This window comes from Eleutherodactylus coqui, chromosome 9 (genome assembly GCF_035609145.1).
Source record: "Eleutherodactylus coqui strain aEleCoq1 chromosome 9, aEleCoq1.hap1, whole genome shotgun sequence".
In the NCBI taxonomy this organism is placed as follows: Eukaryota; Metazoa; Chordata; class Amphibia; order Anura; family Eleutherodactylidae; genus Eleutherodactylus; species Eleutherodactylus coqui.
This window is the reverse complement of record NC_089845.1, coordinates 19,263,578-19,288,587: the sequence shown is the minus strand read 5'-3', so window position 1 is coordinate 19,288,587 and position 25,010 is coordinate 19,263,578. Positions and strand designations below refer to the sequence as shown.

Below are 25,010 nucleotides of genomic sequence, written 5' to 3'. Positions count from 1 at the left end.
CTAAATAGCAGCATTAAAAAATACAGGTTGTTCTGTAAAAAACAAGACCTCATACAGCTGTTACCAGAAAAAAGGTTACAGTTCTTGGACCAGGGGAGGAAAAAACAGGCAACAAAAACTAAAAATGGAAGGGAATGATATACTTTATGAACGCCGTTACTGCACTAAATGTGAACATTAATATGCTGTATATGAACTGAAGGACAGAAAAGGGAAATAAAATCTACTGCCCCCCCCCCCCCCCCCACCAAATAAAAGTTGTGTCCATAGTTTCTCCTCCATCCAACGCCTGTCACAGCAGAGCTGGGACTATTTCAGGCCAAGTCATTGCTGTATTTTCCCAGCACAGACGGCAGCATTACTTTCTATTTTGCACCTCATAAAAACCCATACAAGCTTCAGAGAGCAAACATCTAATTTATGGCCTATAATCATACCGTATACCGCCGGTGTGAATTTGTATCCCACCAGGACAAAACCATGGGGAGCCCCACAATGTGGCCAAGTGTAAGTAATCACCTGGAGGGATTTATGTAGAGCTCCTTCATAGATGAGGACTTCATTGGCCGGTTATAGACCTTCAGATAATCAGATTTCCTTCAGCTGGCAACATTATTATAAAATCGGAGGATAAAACAATGGCCAATTGCAAGAAAAAAAATTCTGTACAAGGTACAAATATTTAATCTATAGCACAAATGTTACATTGTAATAAAGAGAGTGATCCAGAAATGTATACACTGTCACTATTTACACATGAACGGGACACGGAGTGGAGGGGTGGTACATCACAAGAGGACTCCGTCTGACGTGGTCTAGGAATCCATATGTAAGGCAACGTGTCCGTGTGAATGTCGTCCTACTAGAGCAGTCATCGAGAGAGCCTACTAGTAGGTCTTAATGTTAGATGACCATAACTGTTCTCAAACTGCATCCTTACTAGGTTTGTGCTCCAGTATTCCTGTTAACAATCTCTTTAGAGAAAGCCTTATTGGAGAGTCATACAGGGAATTGCAAGCCTCAACTACTGGTTTTCCCCAAAAATAAGCTCTACCATTATTTTGGGGGGAGGGGCTTGAAATATAAGCCATCCCCTGAAAATAAGCCCTAGCTACATTAGGTTAAAAAAAACACACACTCACCTAGCTGACGGCGTCTGTGCCCCTCACACTGGTCTCCGGCGCTGAGGCAGGCTGCAGTCTTCAGCGCTGACAGGATTCTCTTCTGGTGACGGCTCCGCCTCCAGTAAGAGAGCGCTGTGATTGGATCATCGAGTGCCGGCTCTGATGGCTGGTGCTCGATCCCATTGCAGAGCTTACCGTAGGCGGGGTATTCAAAGCCCCATTACCAGAAGAGAATCCTGTCAGCGCTGAGAACTGCAGCATCGTGGGGACCAGCGCGAGGGACACAGACACTGGAGGCTAGGTGATTATTGCTTTTTTTTACCTTATTGCTTATTGTCACCTAGCCGCCGGCGTCTATATCCCTCGTGCTGGTCCCCACGATGCTGCAGGCTGCCGTTCTCAGCGCTGACGGGATTCTCTTCTCCTGGTAAATGAGTCAGTGCGCAATGAACCAATCACAGCGCTTACCGGAGGCGGGGTATTCAAAGCCCCATTACTAGAAGAAGAGAATCCTGTCAGCACTGAGGACTGTAGCAGCGCGAGGGACACACGCTGGCGGCTGGGTAAGTATAAGACACCCGCCGAAAAAAAGACACTCTTGAAACAAAAATTAATATAAAACAGTGTCTTATTTTCGGGGAAACACAGTATATACTCTAGCACAGAGAAAGGCAACATGGCCACTTATGAAGAAGGCATAAGTGTGGAGCTAGTGCGATAGGTAATGGACTGTGGCTGCTATCATTATTATGGGTATATTGGGGCATGTATTAATGAGGCATGCCTCATGCGACATGTACCTGCCCCTAGTCAAATAGTAATTCACCTAACTTACCCTCTACAAAAGCAGATCCCAGGCTGAGAAAGTCTAGCAACCCATGGAACTGAGCATTTCTATGATATCATTAATGTGACAAAGGAAAAAGAATATTTCCTATATTTCCAGGGGTATAAAAGGGGAAAACGGGCAGCCCCGACACCGGTCTCGCCCACCCCCCGCGTATCCAAGTCAGCAAGTTTTAATAATTATATATCCTGTGCTTTATGTAATCCAATGTTTATGTGACACTATTACACACAGAAGGGATCTGCAGCTTATAGTGAGGAACTAGTAATTATTAGGAAATTATAGCACCAGTGTTTACACAGCTCTGCAACATGGTACATCCATTATGATCTCCACGCATCACACACAGCTCTACTACATGCATCTTTATTTTCACACATTACACACACAGCTCTGCTACATGGTACATCCATTATGATGCCCACACATCACACACACACAGCTCTACTACATCCATCTTGATTTCCACACATTACACACATAGCTCTGCTACATATTACATCCATTATGATCTCCACGCATCACACACAGCTCTAGTACATGCATCATGATTACCACACAAGAGAAACACAGCTTGGCTTCTCCCACAGCAGTGACGTCACCACAGGTCCTTTAGCTCACCACCGGGTCTCTGTGGTGGAGGTAGCTCGGTGTCTTCTGTCAGGACTGCTGAGTTGTGTCTGAGATAATAACGGCTTAGTTGTATTCTCATTGTGTTATTTTTGTCCTCCCCTTTTCAAGAGCCCTAACTTTGTTGTTCTTTTCTCAGTCAGACTCTGTGTTTTATATATGTTGTAGGACCTTCATTGACGTCACTGGGGTGGGGGAGGGTAGTGATGACGTCACTAGGTGCGGAGCATGAGAAGCATTCACATACTCACTGACAAGTGATCGTTAGTAGCTTGATTTAGTAGTATAGATTAAACAAGAGGCAAGCAGTCTACATGGGAGAAGGGGTGGGGGGTGTATGTGGCTTTCCTGGCCTTTATAAGGGTGCATTCTCACATTCCTGATTTGTTATGAATTTTGTCATAAATGTTGGTGCAGATCTGCAACAGCTTTCACCCCTTCAATTTGAATTCAACTGAAAAGGAGGATATATCTGCTGCAGATATGCCCCCTAAGGTTAACATCACGAGGGTGAGTACAATATCGGGCCGTGAAATACAGTCCAATATTGCACTTGCCAACATGAGATTTCCCTGCAGATACAGGGCGTTTTAATGTCAAAACTGCCTTCCATCACTTTGGGGAAACAGCGATACTCCCATGGCTTTCAATGAGGAAATCTTGCATCGCACCGCGTGCACCTGGCACGTGGGGCAATGTTATCGCAGGCCCATTGAAAACAATGGGCGATGCAAGAGAACACCCAAAGATAGGACATGCCGCGTGCAGGAAAAAAAGAAAATAAAACTCGCTCATCTGTATGACCCCTTCAAAAGAATGGGGTTCATATTTGTGCAAGATTTGTGTGTCTTGCAACGCACAAATCTCATGCGATTTTATCACCCATGTGAAGCCGGCCTAAAGGAGACAAATATCTGCTGGCTCACCCGTGTCTGTTATCAGGTCTCCTTTTTTACTATAATTAAATGGTCTCTGTACTTTTATCAAACCTTCCATAAATCACTAGTACAGTATCAGGCTCCCCCCCAAACTGTTCACTTACTCTGAATTCAATGCTGAATCGATCGTAAGCGACAAGATGGGCCGTCGGCTCACTGAGGGATCAGATTACATGCTGCCCATAGACGTCTATGGAGAAGGGAGCAGGAAGAGCCAAGAAAACAGCAGACCTCCGCACAGCTATGCCGCAGCAGCTAACAGTTATTATTTCATTGTCACATGACTGCTGGAATAATATCTACACTGCTGAATAGATCTGTATAATGTCCTCCATGCTGCTTCTCTGTATATGTGACATAAAGACAGGTGAGCAGGATCTCCTCTTCTGTGTATGTTGTACACGGGTAACATAACAGCTGGAAAACTGAAAATTAGAGATTGAGCCTGCAGAGGGAAAAACTGCTAAAAATGCATGACATATCATATAAATACCAGAAATGGCGTTACTACCCATATACTGTACTCACACCTGACATGACTGTGCTTACCGAAATGTGCTCAATAAAGACATGACACTGTTGCAGGCTTTGACTTCCAACAAGACCAGGCCATGACCAGACATACCTTATCAGAGATCGGCCCCCCTCACTGCCTGATGCATCATCCGGCCCCGCCAGCAGTGTGACCATGTGGGTGACCATAGTAGTGACTAGTAAAGAGTACACACTAGATAGAATTGTTTTTCCTTACTGAGGATTCAGGAGACAAAAATGTTTAATATGTTATTCCCAGCCTCAAATACTTCAAATGAACCCTTTACTGGAGAATACTGCACACAATCCTCTTCCCAGGATCACAGGAGACCATAAAGTGCCCGGGCACGATCAGCTGCTGCTGTGTAACCACCATTGTTTGCCAAACTACCTGCACAAAATCCACACAGCAGTAGAGAATAAAGCCAAGCCTTAGAACAGAAGACGACTTGGTGCCAAGTCATTCTGTATGTAAAGTACTTGTATTTGTGAGGACCTTCATCCCACCATTATGTTCGAACACTGCAAGGAAGGACTTACATTCGTCAACAGTTCGGCTACTTTATAAGTTTCAATCAAAACTTAATCCATTCATGCCAAAGGTCACTGATGCACCTGCGATCACGTCACAACCTGCAGCTCCGGGATCCGCACCTTCAGAAAAATCATAACTTTACTAATTTCCGGGTGACATATCTACGTAAGGATTTATGTTTTTACTGGACGAGTTGAACACTCATTGCCCCCCCCAAAAAATTAAGCACTTAGATGAGTTGTTGGAATCCAATGAAAATGTATAGGTGTGTTTGTAATGTTTGTACACAATCAGAGCAAAAGGATAATTTATTGTAGAAAACTTAACACTTGAAGAGAGGTTCTAGTACCCTGTTGTACTGCCTCTAGCTTGGATACAAGATGTGATACAGGTGGACATGGAGGTTCTAGGACCCTACTGTACCGCCTCTAGCTTGGATACAAGATGTGATACAGATGGATATGGAGGCTCTAGGACCCTGTTGTACTGCCTCTAGCTTGGATAGAAGATGTAATACGAGCAGGCACGGAGGCTCTAGTACCCTGTTGGTCTGCCTCTAGCTTGGATGCAAGATGTGATATGGGGGCATGGGGGCTCTAGTACCGTTGTACGACCTCTAACTTGGATACAAGATGTGATACGGGCGAGCATGGAGGCTCTAGTACCCTGTTGTATCGGCTCTAGCTTGGATACAAGATGTGATACGGGCGGGCATGGGGGCTCTAGTATCCTGTTATACCACCTCTAGCTTGGATGCAAGATGTGATACGGGCGAGCATGGAGGCTCTAGTACCCTGTTGGTCCGCCTCTGGCTTGGATACAAGGTGTGATACGGGTGGGCATGGAGGCTCTAGTACCCTGTTGGTCCGCCTCTAGATTGGATGCAAGATGTGATACAGGTGGGCATGGAGACTCTAGTAGCCTTGGCGGCCTCTAGCTTGGATACCAGATGTCATACAAGCAGGCAAGAAGCCTCCAGCACCATGTTGTACTGCCTCCAGCTTGGATACAAGATGTGATAAGGGTTGGTATGTAAGCTCTAGTACCCTGCTGTACCATTTCTAGCTTGGATACAAGATGTGATACAGGCGGGCTTGGAGGCTCTAGTACTCTGTTGGCCTCTAGCTTAAATATCAGCTGAGGCTTGATAAATACATGTAGTCGAAACACTGCCTTTTTAATGACATGGAGCAATAAAGGAACTTGGATTTTACTCTACACCCTTGATGCTACCGCCATCTCTTTATTATTATGAGCGCAACACGTGTCTGCAGAATGTCCTGAGCATATTGCTAAGCTATCATTGTCCCTTGTATGACTACCAGGGGTGAAGACGGTCGTATCTGATGGCCCCCCAGACCATCACACCAGCAGGGGGCAGTGTGCTGCTCCACAGCAAAGGCAGAGTTGAGGTGCTCACCCCGTGGTCTCCAGACATGAACACTGCCATTGTCAGTGCCCAAGCTAAAGCTGGATTTGTCGCTGAAGGCAACACGGTTTCACCCTGTAGCATCCAGTTTCAACGTTCACAACATCACTACAAATAGAGGTGATGGTGGGTGTGAAAGGCAGTACACGTAATGGGTGCCATGAGAGCAAATGTCCTTCAACCAAGCGTCTGGACATGGGTCCAACAGACACAGGGCCCTGTAATCAGGATGCCATCTGTCTCTGGATGGCAGACAATGAAACAGCTGGACCTGCTCATGCTTGTACGATCAGACAATCCTCTGTACTGGTGGTCTGTCGAGGGCGTCCTGAGACCGGTTGCTTTGTGTACCTGTCCTCACGCATCCTCTGGTCCCAACACCTAACAGTCTGGTCAGAACGGCCCAGGTGGCCGCAATTAGTTGATACGACCATCCAGCTTCTCACATTCCAGTAGTGCGTCTCCTCACAAACCCTGTTACCTCGGAAACGTCTTTGATTTTGTCAAAAAGGGTCCAGTGGTCAACAAGCTCCACTACACCCAAGTAGCCTCTGAGAGACACTACGGGACAACGGTGGAAGAACTTTTAGGGCCTCAGGTGGCAAGACCGTTCATCAAATCCTGCCACAACTCTCATCATTTGTATGTCTGCCTGAGATAGAACTGAATGCGGAGTTTTGTAGTAAAGCAAAAAAACATGTTTAGAGAGAAAAACATAAAAAAAAAAACAGTAAAACCCTGGCCATGGGAGCGGCAAACTGAAAACTAATAGAATTCACTACTTTGGGAGAAAGAGGAACTTTCGGCTGCTAGTGAGCATTGAAGTTGGCAGCTTGCCTGCTGCTGTTCATGGAGGAGATCCTTCCATGTGGTCACATAGTTCAGCTAGCAGAGTTTTCTTGGTAATTATAGTGCATTAACAATTGCTGAATGAGCGATTTACTATATACAGGCACAAGGGTATTTCTATAGTAGGGCTATACATTAAGAAGTCACTTGCTGTGTACTTCTGTACCCGAGATCATTAACATTGTAATGCATGAGGAGTAGGAGCGGATCCTAAAGCACGATGCAAGTGAACTTTCCTGAAAGTTCACATACAACCCTTCAAAAAAATGCAAGCCAGCCTTCAGTGCTGAATATTTTAGTGGGGCTAGTAAGACTAAAAGTGCAACGGCTGATCCCTACACTGAACTGTGTCCACGAGAGGGAAAAACAGACAATTAATGCAATACCTTTCTGACACGAAATCCTCAGGAACACCTTATATTTCTCTTTTGTTCCAACTTGAGAAGAGCAGGTCACCACAGCGTTACCGGAACGTATAGGTGCTTCACCATCAAACCAATGGACTTTAGGAAATTGTCTGCATTTATTTATTTTTTGCTGTTTTATGAAGTTGCAGTTTGACCTTTTGAAGGTAAAGGCAACACCACTTGTCAACAGTGTAATGAGCGGAGCGAAGGGCCTGCGCACCACTGGGGGGGGGGGGGGGGGTGCAGACAGGAATTGAGCGCTGTCTAATACAGGAGTGCAGATGCTTCACAGTATCAATACTATAGTATTAGTCTACTGACAGATTATGGGTGTGAGCCATCAATCTGAATGTTAATCGTATTCTATGATCACGTTTAGTGGCATACACCTGTTTCCTTTATTACATGCTTTGCATGCGATAAAAGAGCATTTCATACTTCTAAAGACCCACATGACGTAGGATTCCTTAAAGGGGTTGTCCCGCGAAAGCAAGTGGGGTTCATCACTTCTGTATGGCCATATTAATGCACTTTGTAATGTACATCGTGCCTCCTGATTGGCTGGAATCGGCACACGTGACGGGGCAGAGCTACGCGATGATGCGTAGAAGGGGGCGGAGCCAGAACGCCGCTGCTGCCGAACCGAGCCGAAGGCAGAAGACCCTTCTGCGCAAGCGCGTCTAATCGGGCGATTAGACGCTGAAGTTAGACGGAGCCATGGAGACGGGAACGCCAGCGCAGGAAAGGTAAGTGAATAACTTCTGTATGGCTCATATTTAATGCACGATGTATATTACAAAGTGCATTAATATGGCCATACAGAAGTGTATACCCCACTTGCTTTCGCGAGACAACCCCTTTAAGCTTCAGAATTAAAACCATGCAGTAATTGGCTATAATTACCATGGTTCATAAGCAATATCCTCCCTGTAAGTGGTGGCAGTGGACTAAAACATTGTATGTACAGGAGCTGAGCAGTGATAGTTAGTAAAGAGTTTCCATACGGACCGCACCGAACAAACGCAAGAACACCTTGTCAGGAGAGGGGCAATGTCATATCACCAATACAGCGCCATTGCCACAACATTTACAACTTATCCACAGGACAGATGATAAATGACTGATTGTTGGGGATCTCATGGATTGGGATCCTCACCGTCAACAAGAACTGAGGAAGAGCTTGAATAAAGTTCTGGCACGTGCACTACCACTCCACGGGACTGCCAGATACTGTAGAGTGCCGTCTTCTGCTTTTCTTCTTCCTTCAAACTCTTCATCACTATGAGGGTGAGGAAGTAAGGGGGACATGGGACTTCCATTCTAGTGATCAGTGGGGGTTGCTAATGACTGCAGCATCCAATGGGTAAAACAGCCAGGATCAGAATCGACTCTGATACCGGACATCGCAGTCGGATGTTGGCTGTTAGAGCCAGCACCTATTGGTCTTGGTGCAGACATAGTTAGATGTGGCTAGCACCTTGATGTAACAGCACAGCAGTTCTCGGGAACAACCAATGACCTGCCATTATGTCACGTGGTTGGATTAAATTAGCCATACATTTTAAATATTTGTGTGGGTTGGGAGGGATATCATCAAACTACTAACAACTACTTGCTTAATGTGTGTGTGTGTGTGAGTGAGTGCTTCTTATGCTCCGCCCCTGCTGATGTCATCATTCCGCCCCCTGGTGACGCCATCGAAGGTTCTACAACATATATAAAACACAGAGTCTGACTGACAGAAGAAGACCACAGTTAGGGCTCTCGGAAGAGGAGGACAAAAATAACACACTGAGAATATAACTAAGCCGTTATCATCTCAGAGATCAGGTGGGCAAAGGATCTGTGATGATGTCACTGCTGTGGGAGGAGCCAAGCTGTTGTTTGTGATGTGTGGGGTGTAGCAGAGCTATGTGTGTGATGTACCTACAACTCAGCAATCCTGACAGAACAACATTGACCTACCAAAGAGATCCGGTGGGCTGAAGGCCTGTGGTGATGTCACTGCTGTGGGAGGAGCCCAGCTGTGTTGGTCTTGTGGTAATCAAGCTGCCGTGAGTATGTTGTGCCACCAGAAACACTGCTACTATAATGTCCTATTAATTACTAGTCTCTCCTTAAGGAGAGCACCAAGAAGGTGAGTGAGGAGACTTATAAGGCCATGCATGCTCCTCTGGGTAATATGCAAAGGAAGATGGAACAATACCTCTACAGTGCCACCTATTGGATGGCAACATTCCTTCAAATCAATGCCTGATCCTTTATACAGGTCTGTAGAGCAATGGGTGGGAACTGGAAACCAAGCCAGAATCCATCCACAGACAGCTGTTTCGAGGTTTTTGCCCCTCATCAGTGTGCAGTAGGGTCCTGGCCTGGCTTGGTATTGTCCCATCTTCCTTATTTAAATATTTGTGTTGCGTGGGCTATCCTGCCTGACTCCTGTACAAACATACATGCGCAGCCAAGGCTAGGTTCAAATTGCATTCATGAACTCCTCTATGGTTTTTGTCTTGTGGTTCTGTCTTAAATTCTGAAAGCAGCATTCGGATGGAACCGTGGATAGACCCATAGGATTGCATTAATCAAAAGGAGACCAATGTGACAAGCTTTTCTGTCCAGCTAAAATGCTGAAAAAAAATGAACACTTGCTTAACGGGAAACCCCGGCTGGAGACTTTGGTCACAGTTTTATTAATGCAAACCTATGGTTCTGTCCAGGGTTCCATATGAATGTTGTTTTCCACATTTTAAATGAAACCCCAGTACAGAAACCATAGCTTATGAATGCAGTATGAATCTAGCCTTAGCCCAAGGTACTTTTTTTTTTTTTTTTGGTAGGGAAAGGAAAAGCGGTTTCCAGGTATCTGGTCATGCTTGTATCAGGGGGAACAAAGGATTGGGTAGAGGAATTCAATCAATGTGTTCTTCCTTTGCCGATGGCCAACCTCACACCACCATTTAGTAGGCAGCACAGTCATGACGTTTTCAATACAATAGTTCAAATAAGGGCCTACAAGAGAACAGGCCAGGGAAACCCTTTCATGAAGGAAACTCTGAATCATGGCTCTTCCAAGCAACCCTGGGAGGACACATACATTGCCTCACAGAGAAAACACCGGACCACGAAGAAATGCTCAAAATCAGATAAAACTCAACATATAGATAGAAAATTACATTCTTAACAGCTGATTTCCATTTCTAACAATCACACATATTTTCTATCTAGTATACAGGATAATCAATAAGTATTAGGGTCAACCATGTCGTGAGATACACTTCTTAACGTGGCATGGCATCAATTCAATGAGTGTTCGAATACAGTCCTGAAGTAGTGCTGACCATGTGGTATTTGGCCATAGGCCACAGTTCATCTTGATTACAAGGCCGTGGGAGAGTATTCATTCGACATACAATCGTGTCCCACAGATTGGAGACAGATATGGGGATTGTGCTGGCCAAGAAATCACCTGGATACCTTGCAAAGTATGCCTACTGATGTTCACTGCCGTTTGTTCATCATGGTGGGGATAATATTGACTCCACATTGACAAGTTGTGTGTCCATCCAAAATGGCAGAAGTATCAGCCTGATTGCCACATCACCTACAGTTCCACCCTTCGAGATAATTATTGGTAAGTCAAGCTCCATTTGTCACTGAACACCACACTCTGGCATCTGTCGGGCCAGGTAGCTCTGGAACGACCCCACTGAAAGCATTCATGACGATGATGCGGTGTGATGTCAGTCTTTGCAACATACCGCTTAACCTGTGCCACACAATCTTCAAAAAAGTGTCATCGTCAATATTGGAGCATCCAAATCTGTCCATACACTCCACTAAATGTTGCCAGCTGTGGATTATGATGCCACTATTGTATGGCAGCTGGTGCATTGATCTGTGGGCTGTGATGTTTGACTCAGGGCTCCAGTCCCACTACAATGATGCACATTGTGTTGCGTTGTCTTGTCTCCAAATTCAACCCATGCTTGTGGCATCCTGTTGTTTCTGCCGCATTATGACGTAAAGATCAACTGCTGTACATCGCCCTATGATGAAACTTTTAGTAAACTAGTCCATTAGAGGAAATGGCTCTCAACGGCCTTTTAGAGGAATCATCACTCCTCAATCTTTATCCAGACACCAAAACACCACCAAACAGTTTCCATGGGTGCAACATCGCAGAAGTTAGGGTGCTTTTACACCTGACAATCTATCATTCCCATGAGCGAACAGCGGCAGAGTTTACACGGGCAGTGAATGAGAACGACTGCTATTTAAACCAAACGATTAGTCAATGAGCCAACGATGATTTTCAGGCTTGTAAGAAATGAATGATAAGCGAACGAATTATCGCTCATCGTTCAATCATTGGCGTTTACACTGAGCGATTGTTACAATTCGAACAATCCAGTGATGTTTCTGTGTAAATGCAGTCTGGGTCTTCCCCTTTCCCAGATCACCTCCAGTTGCATAACGATTTTGTCTGAACATACCATGTAAATCGCATCATGCTGTGACAAACTCTTCACGGTTTGGTATTTTCCGAGGCGGTGCAGTTGTACTGAGAGGAGTTGGGGAAAGTAATCTGTGCAACTTTTAGTGTAAGAAGCGAGTATGAGGCCGGTGACCCTGCGTACCCGATTAAACTGTACTGCGAATGACTGCAGCGTCTCACAGACACGCTCCATTTTTCTTCCGCCGTCGCCTGGAAACTGCTTATGTTAATTGCATATATGCTGCGGGCCGGAAGCAAAATGGAGCATACTGCGATTCTTCTTCAACAATGCAAATTCGTGAGTGTGAAGGAAAAATCGCCTTTCAACACCTGCGTTCTGCCGTGGATGGCGATAGCGGATTCCGCGATCAGACTCAGTTCGTATGAGACCCCCCTAAGGAGAGTAGCATTCACAAAGGGATGGTGGTAGAAACGTCCCCGTAACTTTACATAGAGACGATATCCTATGCAGTCAGCATGCTGGAGGAAGGGAGGCATGTGTGCGATTGGTTGCAGAGATTGCGGGAACGCGTTACAATAAGGAATGGCGTATGATAATGAATGATGTACCCCGATATTCAATTTACATGTCAGCTTAGAGTTCCGTGACTTGTGTAAAAGTACTACTCAGCTGTCCTTCAGCCTTCAGGTGGCATTGAAACATGTGACCCCTCCTTTTGTATTACAGATCATAAGATATCCCTTATATAACGCCACACAGAGGGGGGCACTCCTAGCCAGCGCTGTGTCTCAGCACAATGTCTACTGTATTCCCTTCGCACACACAGACCATGTAGAGAGGAGAGGTCAGCCAATAATTACTCTTTCTGCAACTTGCCGGTGTCAGCAGGAAGCTAATAGTTGCTGCTGATGGTATCCACATGGATAAGTGGCTGCTACCAACCGGTCAGCAAGGACCAAGAGCCGAGAAAGAAGAAGCAGTGTGTGTTATAAAAGCCATTGTTATATATGCAGAACAAGGAGTAACATTCTCGCACTTTAGCATCTGTGGTGCTTAATTTTATAATTCCTTTGCTGCATTACTTTAGCAGAAGCTTCTCCACTGTAATGTAGATTAATCTACTCGGAAATAGAAACTGGGGATATTAAATATCGGGGATGGTGAAATGTTGCATTTCACGGAGTAAATAGTGTTGAATGTTACAATGAGGTAGCAGCTGTTCTGCAGAATACATAATGGGATAGGGAGAGCATTAGGAGAGGCTGGCACAGAAAGCTCCGCATTTAAAGCATTTGTTTCTAGAGATATCATCAATTTTAAGGTTTTCTTACCTTCGCCAACATAGCAAGATGCTGATTCTGAACAATCGCTGTCCGATACGTGGCCAGTCCTCCTTCTTCCAGGTTGGGAAACAGAAAGTACAGGTGTACACTGCAATGGGAGCAAAGGAAGGAGGCTCAAAACGGGCTCAGAAAGTAGGTATTTATCAAACGGCTTGGCTCTTAGTATTCATGTCCGTCATAAAACACACACCGACTGCAGAAAGATATGAATCATCGTTAATCCAGCATTGTATCTGCACACACAGGCTGGAGCCGATCAGGATCAATATGTCACATCTGAGGCAGGAAACCTCAGCGCTCACAGGCTCTTCTGCTCAACATTTCGCTCTAACTCCAACTTTATCGCATTGGAGTAACACTTTATAGTAAAAACACCAACTTTAAAGTAATACAAAAAACCTTAAAGTAAAAAAACAAAACACCATCATAGTTAAGAAATGTAACCCCTTGGGGTCCGGGCTGTTTTTTAAGGACCAGACACTTTAGGGATTTTACCCACGTAGCGGTTTTACTGCCGTATATTTTTTCCTTCAGCTACCAAAGTTATTTTTGCTGTTTTTTTCCCCCCATGACATTTGGGTTATATTTTTAATATCTTTTTCACTGATGTTTTTTTCCGTTCTCTAGTTTTACTGGGGGTAAAAAGCTAAAAAGAGAGATTTTTTTTTTTACATTATTAGTTACTTTTTTCGAAATTAGTATATTTACGCTAAAATAAAGTATGGGAGCGGGCTCCTCATTTTGTTTTGGACGTTTTGGTATATGATCTCTATGATTTTGATCACAGGGTGCATACGGCGGTGGTTTTGGTTGGCGTCAGCTTTGGGTTATTTTCTTTTTTTTGTATATATTTTTATTTTATTCTGTAATTTGGTTTAACTTATTTATCTAGTTATTTTTTACCATCTGTGTCCCCCATGACATCATATAAGACTTCTGGGGGACATTCACATGTTTTACTTTAAACTTCATACTTTCCCATTGTAGCTGGGGCATGCATAGTCACTGGCAGAGCTGATCAGGGTCTGCTACGACCCTGCAGCAGGGAATCTCGGCAGTCACGTGACCCCCAGGCTCTCGTAGTGGAAGTTATACTTCCACTTTTCAGTACACAGTGCTCGTTGAGCGCTGTGAACTTGGGAAAGGCGAAGGCAGAAAGGGTTAAAAACCCCTCGTGCCTTCTCTTCCGGGTTATGAGCTGTGACTAACAGCTGACAAGCTTCCGATTTATTATAGAAGCAGAGGCTTTAAACCCTTGTTGTATTTTTACTATCGGATGGGTTTAAAGCCTGGCACCTGTAAATTTATTGTGCTTGGTCCTTAATGGCTTATTATAATACAGCCATGTATATCTGTACATCACTCGCTCTATATATAATATATATGCATATATACACACACACACATAATATATATGCCTTCTGTGGGAAGTTTGGACATCATTGGACCTTCCAACAGGACAAATGAGCTCCGGCATACCTCAAAGTCCGCCAAGAGTTCTTTTCAGAAGTAGTCTTGGAAGCTTCTGAAATGTTGTCCCAGTCACCCGACTTGAACCTGATAAAAAAATCTATGATGGGATTTGAAGGAGGCAGTTGCAGCACACAAATCCGAGATTATTTGTTACCTGGAGGCCATGGCCCATGAGGAATGGACTAAGACTCCTCAGGAACGCTGTCAGAAGCCGCTGTCTGGTTATGCATCATGTTTGCTGCGGGTCATAACTGCAACAGGTGCTCCACTAAGTACTGAAGACGATTGTCATGCAGAGGGTGAATAATTTTCAGACTGCGGGAGTCATTAAAAGTGGCATTCTTCGTTGAATTTGGAGAAACCACTTCTATATTAGCTGCACTGAGCTATTTAAATTCCTGTTTTTTTGCAAGCACACACACACATATATATATACATATATATATATATACACACACACACACACACACACACCGTGCATCTATAAACAGTTGCAATCAAAATTATTCAAACCCCATTGCAAATTACATTTATCAAACTTATAAACTTTCAGCTGTTTGCAAAAAAAAAAAAAAAGTCAAGAACTTAAATATTTCAAGACAGCTAATAGAAGTGGTTTCTCCAAATTAAAAAGAAATGCCCCTTGTAATGACTCCCGCAGTCTCAGAATTATTCAACCCCTTCATGACAATTGTCTTCAGTACTTAGCGGAGCAGCTTTTGCTGTTATGACCTGCAGCAAACATGATGCATAACCAGACAGCAGCTTCTGACAGCGTTCCTGAGGCGTCTTCGCCCATTCCTCATGGGTAATGGTCTCAAGTTCACTAAATATTCTTGGGTTTGTGTGCTGCAACCGCCTTCGAATACCATCATAGATTTTCTATGGGGTTCAAGTCAGGCGGCTGTGACGACTACTGCAGACTCTTTCAAGACGCCTTCTGAAAACAAGCCATGGTGGACTTTGAGGTGTGGCTGAGCTCATTTGTCCTGTTGCAAGGTTCCAAACGATGCCAAAACTTCAGGTTTCTCACAGCAGGCAAAAGGTTTTCTCCTAGAACTCCCCGATTCTTGACTAAATCCATCTTGCCCTCCGCATGCTGCAGGTTTGCAGTGCTAGAGCATATTTTTGGAGTTCGGACATGAAGACCTTCAGAGTTTAGCATGCACTTTTCTGTGCGAAATGAAACTTCAATGCCTGCTGCCACCAAATCTTGCTGCTGGTCTCTTGCAGTTACCTGCCATGTCCAGGTAGTATAGCCAGTGTTCCTTTAATTTTGAACTTGCGAACAATGCTTCAAACTGTATGTATCTATAGGAACATTCAGTACCTTGGCTATCTTTTTGTATCTTTTTCTGTACTTGCGCAAGGCATTTTTTTGGACCTGTCTCTTATTTCTAAGATGGAACCAATCATCACTGTCAGCCAAGTCCTAGCCAGTCCAGTTACATGATATGTTTTATCTCAAGGACACCTGAAGTTGCTGATGAAACCCTTGAGTAGTTGCATCAGGTGAGCTCCTATAAGAGATTCTATTCGAGGTCTTGGATAATTCTGAGACTACAGTAATCATTAAATGTGGCATTTTGAGTAGAATTTGAAAGAAAAACCACTTATTATATTGTTTATGTTGAGATATTTAAATTGTTTTTGTTTGCTTGGCTTTTTTGGCAAACAGATGAAAATTTATAAATTTGGCAAATCTAATTTGCAATAGGGACTCTCACAAGATAACAAAGACCGTTGCCATAGGCTTGCCAGCTAACGAATTTTGGCCAAAATATTAAATATTGACTCATATTTATTGTTGTATTTGCAGTCTGGCTTTAGATGTTGGGGGAGCCCAGGGTGTTGTTCCAGTATAGCTCATGAGGTGTAGGGCAACCCGCTAAGCTGAATCGCATGTGGCATCATTAATAGACTGTTAAGCCTGAATGGTGCACTACAAGTATCAGTGGGACTTGGCACCCTTTGTATGCCGTATCTATGTGCACGTATAATACTAAGCAGCCACTGCCCTCCACCCCCCCCCCCCCCCAATATGTGGTAGGCATGGAAGTGAGCTATTCATCAGTATCTTGTACTATTGCTATGCTCTTCCATATAGTAATCTGCATTCTGTTGGGTGGTGGCGTTTGTACCTGCACTTGTAGATCTTTCGTATATATTAGTATATAGGTAAATATGGCCGCTGACAGCGATATTTGAGTTGATTTTCCCTTTGCAGTGATACAGTTGCAGTCAAAATTATTTTTAACTCTTATTGGAAATATGTACACTGTATAATATATGTGTATGAAAGTTATACTATATACACACAAACACATACACACCCATACAGCCTCATGAATACACCCACAGTTTCAGGTATTTAAAATTTTCCCCTTTGATGCTGAAGACATCATCTGCTGCATTGAGAGGTAATACCAATGTCACTAGTGCCATAGAGATTTAGGACAGTGACCTTTCCTTGGTGCTATGCCCATTTGAGCAGTATTTACCATGCTCTACATTTCCAGTGCATATCTAGGCTCGAGGTTGCCCATCAGAGAAGCCGGGGAATTCCCAGTGGGCCCCCATCTAACAGGTAGATCCCAGCAGCCTTCCACCCTATAATAGAGCAAACAGAGATGCTGAGTCACTAAATGGCAAGATGAAAAGACATCCTTGCACTTGCATGCTGTATCACTGCAGCGGTGGGGCCTGTCTTCACACTCCATGGGTCCCACCTCTGGGATGTATCCGTGGCCAGACCCTCTGCCTGTTAGTTTGCAGCTTTCTTGCTGCAGGAATCCTTCCTGATAAGACAAGCAGCTGCAGAATATTCCCACCTCCTGGACTTGCACACTGCAGCGGGATCAACAGTGCCTTACTGTACCCAGTCCACAAGCACAGTGACAGGGCCCGGAAGAGAAGTGGCCCAACCAGACAGATGACCGACTCAAGTATTTACTATTATATACTTTTCATTTTCTACATGCTCCTCTTCCCCTCAGTCTGTTGGTGAACTACAACTCTTAGCATGCTCTGACAACTGCAGATCTGCTGAGTGTTGTAGTTGTCTTTCCAACTGGAGAGCAGTATTGTAATCCTTTGTTAACCCTTTCCCACGCTACATCAGAAGAGAAGAGAAATACGATGTCATAGGCATCACAGAAACTTGGTGGAATGATACACATGATTGGAAGACAAGGATACAACTTATTTATAAGAAACAGACCTAATAAAACAGGGGGAGGTACTGCACTGTATGTTAGGAAGGCAAACATCTCCACAGAGATTCAAGCTTCAGAGCATGGGAGTTCTGTAGAAACCAATTGGGTAAGAATACAAGGAGAAAACAACAGAAAGGACACCATTGTAGGCATTTACTATAGGCCGCCTGGACAAGCAGAAGATATGGAGGAACTCTTTCTACATCAGATGGCCAAGCTCTCAAAGAAGCATGACATAGTGATTATGGGAGATTTTAACTATCCAGACATTTGTTGGGAATCTCTCTCAGGTAAAAGTAATGGATTCAACAAATTCTTATCCGCTCTTGCTGACAACTTCATCTTCCAAAGGGTCGAAGAGAAAACAAGGGGATCTGCCATCTTGGACCTAATTCTTACTAACAGGGAGGGAATGGTTGAGGGAGTAAGGGTGGCTGGGACCTTAGGAGGCAGTGATCATGCTATCCTTGAATTTTTGGTAGAAAGGAGGGGGGGGGGGGGATATGAGACCTTAACGTTGGATTTCAGAAAATCAGATTTTAATGAACTCTGAAAGAGGACAGGAATAATCCAATGACTGGATGTTCTTAAGGACAGAAATGTCCAAGAAGGTTGGGAAATATTGTGAAATGAGATTCTCAAAGAATAATCATTAACAATCCCTAAAAGAGGGGCGACTGGTAAGCATTTAAAGAGACCAGGATGGATGAACACAGAACTTAGATACATGCTAAAAAGGAAGAAAAATATGTTTATTAAAAGGAAAGAGGGGAGAATCTAAAGAAGAATATAATGCGGTCTGCAGAAACTGTAGGGCAAGTGTTAAAAAAGCTAAAGCTAATAATAAATTGAGGCTTGCAACAGTGGCCAAAAGCAATAAAAAAGGATTTGTCAAAAGTAAAACAAAAAAGTCAAAGATGCTATAGGAGGTTTACAGGATGAAAATGGTAAATTGGGCAAAAATGATATTGAGAAGGCCGAACTTTTAAATTCCTATTTTGTATCTGTTCTCTTTCAGGAATTAGATGTAACATCAACTGATCTTCCCTGTGCTATTGGGGGAATAAAAGAATACAGGCCATCTATAAGCAGAGAGATGGTGAGGGAACACATAGCTAACGTAAATGAATTCAAGTCTCAAGGTCCAGAAGAATTACATCCTAGGATACTAAAGGAAGCAGCAGAGGTAATTGTTGAAAATTCCCGAAGAACATAAGTCCCAGAAGATTGGAGAAGGGCAAATGGTGTCTATCTTCAAAAAAGGAAGAAGGTGGACCCAGCAAACTCCAGGCCTGTGAGCCTGACTTCTATACCGAAAAAGAGGTTTAAACAAATTATTAAACAGCATGACCTTAGATGAGAATGGAGTAATTAACAAGAGCCAGCATGGGTTTGTAACAAATAAGTTATGTCAGTCGCATAAAATTTACTTCTATGACAGAATCACAGACTGGGTTGATTAGGGTAATACAGTAGATATAGTATATCTTAACTTTAGTAAAGCATTTGACAATGTATCTCATACTATACTTATTGAAAAAAAAATGACCAAATATGGGAATGACAAGGCAACTGTTAGGTGGATTCACAACTGGCTGAGTGATTGTACTCAAAGAGGGGTCATAAATGGCTGCACATCCAAGTGGAAGAATCTCTCAAGTGGGGAACTACAAGGCTCTGTCCTGGACCTAGTATTGTTCAACATTCTTATAAATGATATAGATGAGGAAATTGAAGGGAAACTGATCAAATTTACCAAGGACACAAATCTATGAAGTATAGCTAACACTAGAGAAGAGAGAGAGGATTCAAAAAAAATCTAGACAAGTTTTAACAGTGGGCCGCAACCAACAGAGAAATTCAAGTCCTACATCTGGGCAACAAAAATGAAAAAAGCACATACAAAATGGTAGGAATTGAGCTAAGCAGCAGCACATGTAAAAAAGACTTGGGTATACTAATGACACACAGACTGAACATGAGTCAACAATGTGATGCAGCAGGAAAAAAAGGCAAACACAATTCTGGGATGTATTAAGAGAAGCATAGAGTCTACATCACGTGAGGTAATTATTCCCCTATACTCTTCCATAGTCAGACCTCATCTGGAATACTGTGTCCAGTTCTGGGCACCCACTTAAAAAAAAAAAAGACATCGACTAACTGGAACAAGTTCAGAGAAGAGTTACCAAGATGGTGAGCGGTCTGCAAACTATTTCCAATGAGGAACGGTTAAAGGATCTGGGGATGTTTAGCTTGCAAATACAAATTCTGAGAGGAGACTTAATAGCTGTCTACAAATATCTGCAGGGCTGTCACAGTGCAGAGGGATCAGCCCTATTCTCATCTGCACAAGACAGACTAGAAGCATTGGGATGAAATTGAAAGGGAGGAGACACAGATTAGATATTAGACAGTGAGGAGGGGATCAATGAGTGGAACAGGTTGCCATGGGAGGTGGTAAGGTCTTCTTCAATGGAAGTCTTCAATCAGAGGCTGAATAGACATCTGCCTGGGATGATTTAGTGATCCTGCATTGAGCACCCCTGACACTTTAAGCTGTGGATTTTTTCCGCAGGAAGTATAGGACATTTCTTGACATTTCATTCACTTTGCCTGTGCTGTAATACAATGGCCTATATTTGTGCATATTGACATATATTGTGCCAATGCGTTTTAGAACTGAACAGTCTTAAACAGCGCCAAGTTTAGGGAAGTGGCAGAAGGACTTGTAAACTTGGCACAATTTATGCTGCACCACAAATATAAAAAATGCGCCAATTTTTGCACAGCATGTTTAGTATGTTATGCACTACTAAAAATACTAATATATAAAAAAAAGTGTTGGAAAGATAGACAAACTTGCCATGCCCAACTTCAGGGTAAGAAAACTAAAAAAATTGACAAGCTTGTCCAACCTCTTTCTTCTTTTTGGTGCAAACTATTTGTAAATTTGTCTAAAACTCCATGCTCCTTAATTCTGGCGCTGTTTTAGACAACATATTGATAGGGTGATCAATGACAGAAACAGGCTGCCACAGGAAGTGGTGAGTTCTCCTTCAATGGAAGTGTTCAAACAGAAGCTTGACAGACATCTGTCTGGGATGATTTAGTGATCCTGCACTGTGCAGGGGGTCGGACCCGATGACCTTAGAGGTCCTTCCATCTGCCATTCTATAATAAATAAGGGTCAATGTGTATTTTCCACAGACAAGCCCACACAGAGGAAAACACCCAGTGTCTATAGGGCCACTAATACTTGGTGTGGCCCGTATAGGGAATTCTTACAGAGTAGGGGCCAGGGCCACTTTGGATTCCCAATCCGTCCCTGGCTGTGGTCGCATTACCATAATGTGGGTGTGAATCCTAATGAAACCATTAGAGCAGAATCTAGGTGATGCCTTGATAATAGTGCTATATCAGACGTAACACTGAAAATTGAACACATGCAGGGCGATAGGGAGATTAAAAGCGGATATTATTCTCATTAAAAGTAGATTTTCAGAGTTCTGGACAAAAACGGTTTAGACTCCGGTCGTATAATACATTCTGTTTGTTAAAAAATTAAAGCCGGGTGGATATTTATGGCGTAATGATTTGCATACATATACTAGGGAGGATTTTAATAAAATGTAGGGCTTTCAGCACTTTTAATAACACAATCAACAAAAGTAATAAAAACCGAGTAAACTGAGATTCGGAAGGAAGCACCATATTCATCAACGGGTGTACACCAGGGATATGGTGCAGCGGACCGCACGTGCATCAGGCTCAAAAGGGTTGTCCAGCTTGCAGATAAGTACAGGGCAATGGACATTTGGTATTGTATCATAGGTCTGCTCTGGTCTCTTCTTTTATGAAGCCATGCCCTCTTGCCACAGATACGGCCTTTCAGTACAGCACCACCACAATGGCCACAGATGGAAGGGCACATGATGCGACCCCCAGGCACCAGTTTCCTGCCTGCCCAGACCTCTTGTCTAGGAAGGAAACTTGACCAAAAGCAATCTGTCTTAATGGAAGGCACTGATAGACAGGTCACATCACATTTTCCTCCATTGGCAGCAGTATTCAAGATGGAGTAATGGCACTGATTTGGAAAAAGTCTTCTGTAGCGAGGGGCGTGGCTTCCTAAAAGAAGGGAACAGATTGAACTGCTAATTATAATAAATTGACAAAACACCAAATACCCCCTGCCCTTTACTTATATACAATATAACAACCCCGTTAATAAATCCGCCTCAATAGCTCTGTGAGAAAAGGAGCCCAGGACAGAACACAGTGAGATAATGCCATTAATGCAATCTGGCGGTGTAGCAATCTCAAGCTTCAGGCCTAGAAGATCTAATATTAATATTTCAACACAGAATTGCTTGAAAATGGTCTTCACATTTTTAGCTTTAAAAAGTACAGAATCACTGCTGTTCGTTCTCTTTTACTAATGACCTGTGTGGAAGGTCCACCACTAAAGTTTCTGCAAAGCTCTTGCTGTACATGAAGATGCCCGAATGGAGCAAGTTCAGAGAAGAGTTACCAAGATGGTGAGCGGTCTGCAAATCATGTCCTATGAGGAACGGTTAAAGGATCTGGGAATGTTTAGCTTGCAAAAAAGAAGGCTGAGAGGAGACTTAAAGGAGATGTCTCGAGGAAGCAGTGAATTTTTTTTTTGCCCAGTCCCCCCCATTAAGCACACATTACTAAGCCCCTCTGTAAATGACATTTCTAGCTGGTTTGTACTTACTGTTCCAGCGTTTCAGCAACTTATAAAAGTTTCCCCAAGATGGCCGCCGGCTCTTTTCCCGTCGCTCGCTGCAGCCCGACGTGCGCGCTCCCGAGACGCTGCCAGCTGTGTCTCCATGACAACACGACGCCCCGCAGCCGCCGACCGGACCCACCGCAGCCGCCGACCAGTCACCCACCGCCAGGCAGCAGGTAACCGGCGCTAGCCCCCGGCTCCCCAGCGCTACGCTCCCGGCTCCCCAGCGCTAGACCCTCAGCCCAGGTGAAGGCCCCGGAGCCCAGCGCTAGGCCCCGGAGCCCAGGTGAAGGCCCCGGAGCCCAGCGCTAGGCCCCGGAGCCCAGCGCTAGGCCCCGGAGCCCAGCGCTAGGCCCCGGAGCCCAGCGCTAGGTCCCGGAGCCCAGCGCTAGGTCCCGGAGCCCAGCGCTAGGTCCCGGAGCCCAGCGCTAGGTCCCGGAGCCCAGCGCTAGGTTCCGAGGCCTTCACCTGTCAGTGAACATCACCCCCGACCCATCACTTACCTGGGCGGCTTCTCGGGACAGCTGGACACCTGGGTGGCTTCTCAGGACGGCAGCTCCAGTTTCTGCACCTTCCTCTAACAGAGGATGGTACAGAATGGCCGCTCCAGCGCGCTCCCGAGCAGTGACAGCTCGTCTGCGCATGCGCAGAAGAGCTGTAGCGGGGAGCACACTGAAGCGGCTCGTGCTGAAAGGAGAAGACCGGACTGCGCAAGCGCGTCTAAAAAAGCAAGCTGCCAGCGATTTTAGACGGAACCATGGAGACGAGGACGCTAGCAACGGAGCAGGTAAGTGGAATAACTTCTGTATGGCTCATATTTAATGCACGATGTATATTACAAAGTGCATTAATATGGCCATACAGAAGTGTATACCCCCACTTGGTTTCGCGAGACAACCCCTTTAATAGCTGTCTACAAATATCTGAAGGGCCATCACAATGCAGAGGGATCAGCCCTATTTTCATCTGCACAAGGAAAGACTAGAAGCAATGGGATGAAACTGAAAGGGAGGAGACACAAATTAGTGAGGGTGATCAATGAGTGGGGCAGGTTACCACAGAAGGTGGTGAGTTCTCCTTCAATAGCAGTGTACAAACGGAGGCTGGACAGACATCTGTCAGGGATGATTTAGTGATCCTGCACTGAGCAGGGGGTTGGACCCGATGACCCTGGAGGTCCCTTCCAACTCGATTATTCTATATAACAATTTGTCATTGTTGTCAAGTCGTTATTGAGAACCCATGAACTTTTACGCATACAACAAAGAAGTTAGCAGTATCCTAATTGCCGTTAGGGAGATCCAAAGTTTCCTAATCAAGCATATTTGAGAAAGGCTGATGAAGGCCAAGAGGTACTATTTTCTGAAATAAGAAATGGTTTGGCTCTTCCTAGCCACTATTTGAATGCGGCTTCCTTTTATTGATTGCTTATACTGGAGGTCCCTTCCAACTCTGATTCTATGAATGGCGATTTTAGCTATATCCAGTCACTTTAGACCTTCAAAAAGACAACCACTGGAAAGCTCAGTGGTGAAAAGTAAGTGAAACGATGGGGGAAGGTGAAAGGGGAGTTGCAAATAACTGACCAAGGACGCTGGGCCTTCAAGTAAGAAACAATAAGATTTCCAGACATTTGTGAAAAACACCCTCAAGAAAAAGCTTACACGGACAGGTTACATATGCTGATTGTGCTCCGGCTGCACCACTGGGCAAATGCCACACTTCACTGTTAAACTGAAGAACTAAAGCTCAAGTGGAAGATTAGGAGCCATATACTGTAATATTACAACTAGTCTGATTGGGTCAGATAATTAAGCTATGGACATGGTAGACTATATATGCCTTCACTACAAATCTTCAGTTTTATATCGAACAGTTCATTTTTTACTCGTTTGCATCGTACTACTTTGATAAAGGAACTTGTACAGGCTTACGAGTAAGGACAGCATAGCTTAGAATACCTGGCCTATCTGTCTTCACAGCTCGACTTTAAGAATCCTGGTGTGCGAATACAGATCCTTCAAATAAAAGACAAAATAGATAGAGGACCAAACAAAAACCCCAAATCGCTGAAGAAAGGAATGAAGTATTTTACTCACTTACAGTTCAAGCAAAGCTGGCTCGGAGAATGATGGTGATTCGGTGCCATTTGTTTGAGTTATTAGGCAAAGCCAGTCAAGTAACTTGGCACAAAACATTGAAAAGGAACAAAAGGTATCAAAAGTGTAAGGCTTTGCTGCTTCTCCCTGGAAATGCATTATCCTTCCTACTAGAAATACATCATTGCACCAGAGACACCATTACTCTCACAGCAGAGGGGAATGCCGCTTATCAGCACGTATGAAGAAAGGCGTATTGTCCATTAGGCTTGGGCTGTCGACAAACCAATGCACGGGGGTACATACATGCCTTGGAGGTGTGCTGGCATTCTGGTGCAATTAAAGGAGCATGCCAACTGCAACCCAATAGAAGA

The 25,010-nt window shown here is 44.2% G+C and overlaps 1 protein-coding gene across 1 annotated transcript in view; it reads right to left on the bottom strand.

Annotated features, from left to right (window-relative positions):
* Nucleotides 1-25,010, bottom strand: part of DROSHA (drosha ribonuclease III) — a 263,840-nt gene that overhangs the window by 66,250 nt on the left and 172,580 nt on the right. Inside the window, exon 21 of the mRNA XM_066579186.1 lies at nucleotides 13,082-13,181. Coding sequence (XP_066435283.1) covers nucleotides 13,082-13,181 — 100 coding nt within the window. The remainder of the gene's footprint in view (nucleotides 1-13,081; nucleotides 13,182-25,010) is intronic.